Genomic DNA, 9,853 nt, shown 5'->3' with positions numbered 1-9,853 from the left:
GAAGGCGCGGGCCGTGGTTGACTGGCTGTGGCTGCGAGGGGGAACGGAGATGTGTGGCGCTCCAGGGCGGTGCGTGCACGACTCGCGGACCATTCCTCCACGCCTTGCATTATCACCAACTGTAAATATTCTCATTCAAAAAACTGTATATTCTCATAAAAAAAACTGTAAATATTCTCACTAAAGTTGATCCTTCAAAAAAAAAGTTGATTTCAAAAAAAGGTGGAGACACTTATTTAGGACGAAGAGAGTATAATGTATTAGTGTGTACTAGATTGTTTAAAAAAACTTATTAACATATAGCAAATTATCGTTGTATTTTTCGTACGACGGCAACCTTCTCCCAGGCCCCCCTCCTCACGCACTCAAACCGACAAGTCTCTACCTCACTTTCGGCTAAAAACAATGGGACCGTGTCGTCGCCAGCCCCGACTCACTCCAGGTTACAGCGTCCCCGTCCCAGCCTCAGGGGCAACGCGCGCCTGCGAATCATTTGACGCAAGAAAAACATCTACATTGCATGAGGAATAAGAAAAATCATTTCTTAACAATATCTCATTCTTCGTGTCGCCCTCTCAAATTGCGATGAACGTTTTAGTCGAGCACAAACCAGCATCGTTGCGCCGTCGTTACCAACAAAAATGTTTACAAGGGAACCACGGGATCCATATTTCGTGCAACTTCCAACTATTAACAAGGGCGTGCCATAAGAGAAGTCGGCTACAAAAACAGTTAGCTATTTTCCTACTTAGTTTTTCCTCACTAAGCCGTTCAAACATTTTCGCGAAGACAACACATGGCTTGTGATGCTGAACTTGTGTCGCCTAAAATTTCACCAAACCATCATCTAAGATTACATAAGATCTAGAGGGTTGCCTCCGGTGATCATCAACTTGTGACGGTCACCGTTACCGAAAATGGTCTTAGGTGATGGTTCTTCCTCCGTCACCATGATTTTCGTCACAAGGGGTGGCATGTTGTGTAGTGGGGAGGATCAATTCAAAGCATGTGATCCCTTGTGACCTATCTTTGAAGAGTGCGCGAGGGAATAGTGGTCTATCCTTTGAATTGTTCCTCGCCACTATTCCCTCTGCCACGCTCGCTGCAGCTTGTGTTTATGCTGCCCAACCGACCGCCTCCGAGCAAACACCAATTACGTGGCTGGTGAATCCCCGCTGCCTGACGCTATTAGACCAGTCACAATAGATAGTAACATACACATTTCCCTAAACTATATTACTATCTTCATAGTGGGTAGTAACTTAAGTGTGGTAACATGCAAAGATTCATTTATTAGGTTATAGACTCATATTGCATTGGGATATGTGATGTTACAGTAACTAGCTAAGTTACTACAACTACCTCTCTCTTCATTAACTCATTGCCACATAAGCAAATTTGCTGAGTTGGACTTGATGTTACTGCTGAAGTTACTCCCACTGTGGCTAGTCTTAGCGAACTAGGAAAGGGTCGAGAAGTGTCTCCTTCCCTAGATTTCGTCGATGATGTCCCAAGCACCACCCCCGAACCAACGCTCGATGGTGGGAGCGAGAGTCGGAGTGAAGTGGAGTCGAGCATCCCCGGACAACAAAGGCACGGGAGACGCCAACACTGGCGGGAGCAATGAGGCGGCGAGGGGTTGTGGGCGGGGTGAAGAGAGCAAGCGATGACAAAAATTGTACTCCCTTCGTTCATTTTTGTAAGTCGTTTCAGACAACTTGTCCTGCCCTTATCCTCTTCCTCTGTTTTTCCCCACTTTGCCCCCACCCCACCCCTCGCGGGGGCGGCGGCGAGGCCACCCATCACCGCATTGCCTACTTCTTCCCCGCCCCGGCTTCCCGCTCGTCTCGTCTCGGCTCGGACTCCCACGCCACCCAACGCCACGCCGTCGCCCTCGAACCCTCTCTCCGCGGAGCACGCCGGCTCGAAGGAGCTCCGAGCGGAGATCCCTGCGAGCTTGCTCGACTGCTGCTTCAGAGCCGGTGACAACCACCAACTTACTCGCATTGTTCTAAGAATCCCTTCCATTCTCATCTTCGTTTTACTTGCCGTGGTGAATCTAATCCAGATATTTCTATATGGCAATGGGCGCTCTGACCCTTCCAGTTCTCTGTGAATCTGTCTGCGGCGCGGTGGAGTGGAGTACTCTCTTCATTTTTTCCAACCAAGTCGTTGGTTCACTTCAAGGTGGTTTCGCCAGATTTGTACAGATAGTTTGATTGGAGTGTTCGGGCCTGAGGAATCGGGTAAACAGCTGGGCGTGATTCTTGGTGATATTCCATGGAAGCCGTGCACGGTATACAGTCCCTGGCTTCAGGAGACGGCCACCACCACCTTTCCCGGACCCTTGGGCCGGCGCTGCTGATCTCCGTGGGCTATATTGATCTTGGCAAGTGGGTGGCCACGGTCGACGCCGGGGCTCGGTTTGGGTACGACCTCGTGCTGCTGGTGCTGCTTTTCAACTTCTCATCGGTTCTGTATCAGTACATGTGCACCTGCATCGGCATGGTCACCGAGAAGAATCTCGCACAGGTACCCGATTCACGAGTTATTTCTTGCTGCTGCTGCTGTTGTTCAGACATCCACCGTATAGTTCTAGTTCTTACTTGTGATGCGCTTATATGGATTTCAAGATCTCCGACCAGGAGTACAGTCGGTTCATATGTGTCGGCCTTGGTGTCCAGGCAGGATTGTCTTTGCTTACTTCAGAACTAACCATGGTATGCCACTATGTCTACAGGCATTTGTTGTTTTGTTTTGTTTGTCAAAGCTTCATTCTAGAGTATTTTGTATTGGATTGGTATGTAACTCCTCACTTTTCTGAACATTTAGTATTTTTTCTGTTTCAGATTTCAGGCATAGCAGTTGGATTCAACCTTGTATTTGATCACGATGATCTCATCACAGGCATTATTTTTGCATGCGTTGTAATTAACCTGCTGCCGTATCTCTTATCCCCTCGGGTAAGTTTATTATTGACCCTGGAACTAGTAATTCTTGATAGGTTCATCTAACTCCTCTATGACCCTATGTGCTTTTCATATATTATTTCTGACCATTCTAGGACAAGAGGATGTCTGGAATGTTAAATGCTTGCATAGCGGGCTTTACGATCCTTTGTTTTGTGCTTGGTTTGTTAATCAGTCAACCAGAGATACCTCTCCATGTGAATGTGATGTTCCCCAAGTTGAGTGGTGAAAGTGCTTACTCACTGATGGCACTTATGGGTGCAAACATAATATCACACAATTTTTATGTTCACTCATCAGTTGTTCAGGTATTTTCCGATGCCTCTTGCTCATACGTAGTTTTAATTGTCCACATATTTGGATTTACATTTGAAGTTGCAGTAGCTGTGTCAAACTGTCTTCCATTATGAGTTGTTTGGTTATATGTTGCAACTTGTGTTGATATCTGGTGTGTGTCATATTTCATAGTTTCAGATACAGATTATGACATCCACGATGCTGAATACATAATAATAACCGTTCATCACAAAAAGGGGCAAGCACCCGCCAAAAATACTAAATAGCTGGGCGTTGGGCATTATGCTTGTGTTCGGTGTCATGTCTCAAGCAGCTTCTGCATAGCATTTGATTTGTTTCGTGTCATTCCACTCGTCAGAATTATCATCTATACCATAGGAAATAGTGCTTCAACTATGCTGCTATGATCATTGAATCACTCATGGGGTATTTGGTTCAAGGAAGGGGTGAATGGAAGACCCATCATGCTTTCATCCCTCATAAGCACAAACTAACAAAAATGAGGATGGAGTCATCCCCGAAAATTCATGGAATGATCAGTTGATCGCATGATGGACCAATCCACCTTCGCATGAAGAGGCGGTCCTCCAATCCAACATTCAATTGAAGTATTAATGTTTCCAGGGTTGTCGGACAATGTACCTTTTTTGCTAAATTTTCATTCTTATTATGCGAAGGGGAGCCTTGGCGCAGTGGTAAAGCTGCTGCCTTGTGACCATGAGGTCATGGGTTCAAGTCCTGGAAACAGCCTCTTACAGAAATGTAGCATGCACCAGGTTGCCCTTTTTTTTCATTCTTATTATGCAAGTAAACATGGAGAAAATGGTATTGCATGTTTTCATTAAATGTCATGTGGATTGTTTCCTAAGTGAATGATGCTAACGGAACTAGCACTGTTACATTTTGTGTTTTTTATTACGTGGTTAATTCAACTATTAGAAAGTCTGGAAAACTATTAAAATTTGGTTATGATAGTTCAGAAATATTGTAGAACACATCAGGTTAACGTGGCAATGCACTCTGTATTCCCTGATTCCACTATTATTTACAAACAAGTCAATTTTACTATTTATTCCTGCTTATTGGAGTTCATTTTATCATATATGCAGGTTCAAAAGAGGTCTCATGTTCTTACCCTTCGTACCCTGTTTCATGACCACCTTTTTTCTATATTATTCATTTCTACTGGAGTTTTTCTTGTGAACTATGTTCTGTTGAGCTCAGCGGCATCGGAATCTAGTCACAATGTGATCCACTCCTTTCATGATGCTGTAGATCTGATGAACCAGGTTTGTGAGTCCAGTTTCTACAGTATAAATCCAAATATTAAAATTACAATCATGCCTTTTGGTGTTCTAAGTATACATTGAAATTTCTTCCTGAGTTTCTCTGGGTTCTTGCCTTCTGCAGATATTTACAAATCCCATGGCTCCACTTATGTTACTAGCGGTTCTTCTCTTTTCGAGCCACATTATTTCGTTGACATGTGTTATCGCCAGTCGTGCAGTTATGGAGAATTTCTTTGGTGCAAATCTGTCTCTTTCTGCGCATCATGTGCTACTCAAGGTTCTTTCCATGATTCCTACTATCTATTGTGCAAAAGTAGCAGGCTCCGAAGGGATATATCAGTTACTCATTCTTTGTCCAGTAATCCAGGGCATGACCCTGCCCTCCTCTGCTATTCCTGTTTTCCGTATTGCCTCATCACGGTCAATGATGGGCAACTACAGGATATCTCTGTACGTTGAAATACTAGCCTTCCTTGCATTTCTTCTTATGTTGTTCACAAATATCATTTTCGCGGCCGAAATCATGTTCGGTGACAGCAGCTGGACAAACAACCTGAAAGGGAACACTGAAAGCCCTGTCATAATTCCACATGCTGTACTAATTCTAATGTCTTGTGCGTCTATTGCTTTTACACTCTTCCTGGCTGTGACTCCAATAAAATCAGCCAGTAGTGAAGCTGAAACTCATGAGTGGTCTGTGCACTCTCCGAGAGAAGCACTGGGCACCACTCATCACACAGAAGATACTTATCCGGAATATATTGCGCGCGAAGAAATTCAAAGGTATTCTGTTGATGTTGTTCCAAAGGATTCATTGGGAAGTCATAAGAAATCAGCTTTGGAGCATACTGACAGTTCTGAAACCACTGCAGAATCCGATAACGGGGCTCAACAATCAACTGCTCATATGGCGACTATTCCTGAGGCTGACTCCTTAGCGCCCTGCAACCTCGAGGAGTCAAAATCAGTTGTTAGGGTTGACTTTACAGAGTCAACTACAAAGGTTTCTACTGCCATGGTAGTAGAACAAAGTTCAGCAGAGAATATCAAAATGAAGAGCACGGCTGAGAAAGATGTCGAAGTTGAAGCAGATGTTTGCACAGACAAGGACAATGAGACTTCACATAATGTGAGCTCCAGTAATAAGTCCACTGGAGGCAAAGCACCCTCTTCATCTTCCAGTGATCCACCATCCCTTGCTATGAGCAGGTATAAAGAAGCTGATGCTATCAGTGGCAGTAGTGGCCTCTCAAGGCAGCCTGGTTTGGGCCGTGCTGCAAGGAGACAGTTAGCAGCTATTCTTGATGAGTTCTGGGGGCATCTTTTTGATTATCATGGTAAGTTGACACAAAAAGCTAATTCTGAAAGGATCAACCTTTTGCTAGGACTGGACTTGGGAGTAGATGGTTCAGCTGGGAGAACGGATAACCAAAACACTCAAGCTTCCAAGAACCCCTTAGCGAGAGATACAGTGCCAGGATCAGGCATCTCTAGCCCATACTTGTCTTTTGGGCTTCAGATGGGTGCCATGGGGTCATCAGCCTGGTCACAGAGCATGCATTTACCAAACACAGACGCTCTGAGTTCAAGCAGCACGTTTCTTGACCAAAATGCAAAAGAAATCACGAATTATGATGGGGCACCTTACTGTGATAACCAGTTGTGTCAGCCTGCTACCATTCATGCTGGGTATCAGCTAGCAAACTATCTAAAAGTGATAGATGCAAGTCGGCGTTCACGTTCCAGCATTCCACTGAAGGCACAGCGACCTCCTATATCTTCTGAATCCGCTGGTTCCAACTATGCTGGCTCTGCTATTCGTTCATTTGGTTCTACCACTTTGCAGAACCCAACAATGAGCGGCTTAAGTACAATGATGGTAGGAAGATCGTATTACGATCCCACTACCATTCTTGGTGGTGGCTCATCTGCTTACCCAAAGAAGTACCAGAGCTCACCCGATATATCTGCTGTAATTGCTGCAAGCAGGAATTCACTGTTGAATAAAGCAAATATGGGCAGTGCTGCTGGAAATCAGTCATATCTTAGTAGGGTGGCATGTGAAAAATCACGTGATGTGGACGCAGCAAACATGTTACAGAGCTCTATGCAGTCGAGTATGAACACCAAACCAGCATCACTTTGGTCCCGGCAACCATTTGAACAACTGTTTGGTGTGCCGAGTGCAGAGTTGAATAATAGGAGCGAGGTGAACACCGAGCGCAGATCAAATGTCACCAAGGATGATTTCTCATACAAGGAATCCGAAGCAAAGCTTCTCCAGTCTCTTAGGTTTTGCATCATGAAGCTCTTAAAGCTGGAAGGGTCGAGATGGCTTTTTAGGCAGAATGGTGGTCGTGATGAAGATCTAATTGACCAAGTCGCTGCAGCTGAGAGAGTTTCACAAGAAACCACAAATGGCATGGACGTTAATTGCATGCACGGACAGCTCAATTGTGGTGGTGATTGTGTTTGGCAGGCTTCCCTGGTTGTTAGTTTTGGTGTCTGGTGTATCCGTCGGGTGCTTGACCTGTCCCTTGTGGAAAGTAGGCCAGAACTTTGGGGCAAGTATACTTATGTTCTCAACCGTCTTCAGGTAACCCTTTTGCCTTATTATTTTTCAGGCTTGCAGTAGACTACAACATGCACCCTTACGCTGAAAAAGGCAACCTGAGAAGTGGATCCCGACATTGTTTGCTCATCCATTTAGCAAAGATTCTTTTAACATATTGACATTCAAAATGAAGTTCCAGTTTCCAGTAAACTACTCCCTCTGTTCCAAAATGCAGTGCATATTTTGTTTTCTAAGAGTCAAACATGTTATATTTGACCAAGTTTAAAGGGGAAAAAATAACATCCAGAATACAAAATCAATAACAATAGATTCGCCATGAAGCGTACTTCTTATTTTCTTTATTTAGCATTTTAGATGTCGATAGTTTATTCTATGAACTTGGTCAGACGTAGACATGATTGAATGAAGTTGAAACAGGGGGGTGTATGCTAGAGTCGCAGTTAATTTGAGGATATATCAACTATTCGAACATAAGAATTTGAGAATATGTCAACTAACCATGGAGGGTGGAAGAACTGTTAGTACATGACATAACTGAACTTAGCGTGGTGATTGGAACGTACTGTTGAGCATATATCAATTTCATGTCATTCTCATCGCATATTCTGTTTTCTGATATCTTGTTTACCTTATTTGATGCAGGGGATCCTCGATCCTGCATTTTGTAAGCCTCGGAAACCCGTCACCGGGTGCTCATGCCTCGAGAAAGCACGTCTGGTCGCCAAGCCGATGCCCGCCACCTTCACCGCCATAGCTGACATCTTGCTGTTGATCAAAGATGTGGAGCAAGCCGTTTCGGGCCGGAGGGGTCGAAGCGGCACGGTGGCAGGAGATGGTGCCTTCCCTAAAGGGAAGGAAAACCTTGCTTCTGTGCTCAAGCGATACAAGCGTAGGCTCTCGAGCAACAAGCCACCTGCCGGACCATAGCTGTCAGTCAGCCTCTCACCAAGCCTCTGTAGACTGTAGGGTTCTTGTTACCACTGCTTCTTCTCGTATATTGGGTTTTTCTGCTGCATGCCGTACGCCTGGAGGCTTTTCGATCTTGGTTCAGTAATGGCAATCGACTGTAACTGGTTTTGCCCATATAATGGCAATTCACTCTGGTTTTTCCCATATAATGGCAATTGCATAGTGTTCTACAAGGGCAAGGTGTGAACGGTCACTGTAGCTGCTTCGAGCGAGATGTACAAAAAATCGTTGGTAGTTTGTTGAAGTGGCTCTGTAAATTTGACTGTAACTCAAATTCCTCTTGTGGCTAAATCTTTGTATTTCAATGTTTCCGCGGCTTTTGCCGCCCCTTTCCACAAACAAGCACTGAAAACCCTAGGATCCAGGAAATGTCCTAACTGATGCACCGCGATCGTGACATTGACCACTGTCTCTTTTATTTTTCAGTAGTATTTGAAATACTCGCTGCTATTTGTGATATTCAGTTCTTAAAATAATAAAATATGATTTCCATACAAAGTTCTACAGGTGCGCATGAACAGGTGAGAGCTATGTAGAACATTGTCTGTGATGGTCTGCATCCTCTATGGACTTCACATTTTCAGGCCTCCTTTGGTTCATAGGATAAAAATGTTGTAGGAATAGGAAAATCATAGGAAGTGAGATGACATGCATCTCAATTCCTATAGAGAAAGAGATGTCATTCGATGCATAGGATAGGAATTTTTTCATTGAGTCTTAACTAATGTTTTTTTCTCCAAAATGTGAAGAATTGATTCTTATCCTATATAGGAATAGGAATCCATTCCTACAAACCAAAATGTCTCAAAGGAAATTTTCCTATGCAAATCCTATTCTATAGAAATCTTATGACATTTCTATAAATCAAAGGAGGCCTCAAGTCTATAAAGAAGAACTTTACTGTGCCCTGGACCTGATGCCGACCATCTAGGACCGATTGACAAAGTTACCACAAGTGTACCTACCACTATAATAATAAAAAATTAGCTCTATATGGATACTCATCAACTTTAAAGTACAAAAGCTAAACATGAAACTGCAAAGTTGTAACCAATAATCAGTCACATGCATTGGTTTTCCGTCTCTGGCATTGATTGCTATATACTCCCAACTTTGAATAAAATTCTTAGAGCAAGATTGATTGTTATATGCTCCCATCTCTGAAGAAAATTCTTGGAGCAACTCTAGCGAATCCCCTGTCTTAAAAATCCAAAATGGATCCCTTACCCTCTTTTTTTTTTACAATTTTTAAAAGATCTAGCAAATCCCCCTCCCTAAAAATCCAAAACTTTTTTAACACAAACTAGCAAATCCCCTAAAACCGTTTGAACACAAGCTCATTTGAAATACAAATTTAAACTAGCTCATTTCATAATTTGATTTTATGTACCACATTAACATCGTGCACAACATAATTGAACCATCCATTGCCTATTACTACATCGACATCAAACTAGGTTAAGCATCGACATAAAACATATAAAAACTAGAGTAAAATACACCACTACTCCTAAAACTATTCGAGGGTGTCTAAATGTGTCACCTATAGTCCTATCCGCGCTGCATCAAATTTGACTTCCACGGGTGGCAGATTGACTACTGCCATGTAGCAACTTTTTGCACAAAAACCCAACCAAAAAGTCATCTCTTCTAATCTTTTGTGCAAAGGAGAATGCAGAGCATATCTTCTTTAATTGCATCCTTGCCAAGTTCAAGTGAACTTGTGTGCGCGATTGGCTCAATGTTACTTGAGA

The 9,853-nt window shown here is 43.4% G+C and overlaps 1 protein-coding gene across 4 annotated transcripts; it reads left to right on the top strand.

Moving 5' to 3' along the window:
- Positions 1-1,759: 1,759 nt before the first annotated feature.
- LOC119286960 (protein ETHYLENE-INSENSITIVE 2-like) lies at positions 1,760-8,272 on the top strand. 4 transcript variants are annotated; one of them, XM_037566436.1, is made up of 10 exons: positions 1,760-1,982; positions 2,107-2,532; positions 2,634-2,720; positions 2,850-2,963; positions 3,065-3,277; positions 4,376-4,555; positions 4,677-4,832; positions 5,221-5,338; positions 5,428-7,151; positions 7,773-8,272. In XM_037566436.1, the coding sequence occupies exons 2-10, from the start codon at positions 2,281-2,283 to the stop codon at positions 8,055-8,057; spliced, it is 3,129 nt and encodes a 1,042-aa protein (XP_037422333.1). In that variant the 5' UTR covers positions 1,760-1,982; positions 2,107-2,280; the 3' UTR covers positions 8,058-8,272. The 4 variants fall into 4 exon arrangements, with proteins under 4 accessions (XP_037422333.1, XP_037422331.1, XP_037422332.1 ...); XM_037566434.1 differs by having other exon boundaries at positions 4,677-7,151; XM_037566435.1 differs by having other exon boundaries at positions 2,069-2,532; positions 4,677-7,151.
- The last annotated feature ends 1,581 nt before the right edge of the window (positions 8,273-9,853 follow it).

This window comes from Triticum dicoccoides, chromosome 4A (genome assembly GCF_002162155.2).
Source record: "Triticum dicoccoides isolate Atlit2015 ecotype Zavitan chromosome 4A, WEW_v2.0, whole genome shotgun sequence".
Classification (NCBI taxonomy): Eukaryota; Viridiplantae; Streptophyta; class Magnoliopsida; order Poales; family Poaceae; genus Triticum; species Triticum dicoccoides.
Note: the sequence above shows the minus strand (reverse complement) of the source record. Positions and strands in the feature narration are given on the sequence as shown.

What these genes read in the sequence shown, in the direction of transcription:
- LOC119286960 (XM_037566434.1), top strand. Translation starts at nt 2,281, where the DNA reads ATGGAAGCCGTGCACGGTATACAGTCCCTGGCTTCAGGAGACGGCCAC. An exon ending in TTCACTCATCAGTTGTTCAG is followed by an intron (nt 3,278 to 4,375) that starts GTATTTTCCGAT and finishes TCATATATGCAG; the next exon opens with GTTCAAAAGAGGTCTCATGT. An exon ending in ATGTTCTCAACCGTCTTCAG is followed by an intron (nt 7,152 to 7,772) that starts GTAACCCTTTTG and finishes TATTTGATGCAG; the next exon opens with GGGATCCTCGATCCTGCATT.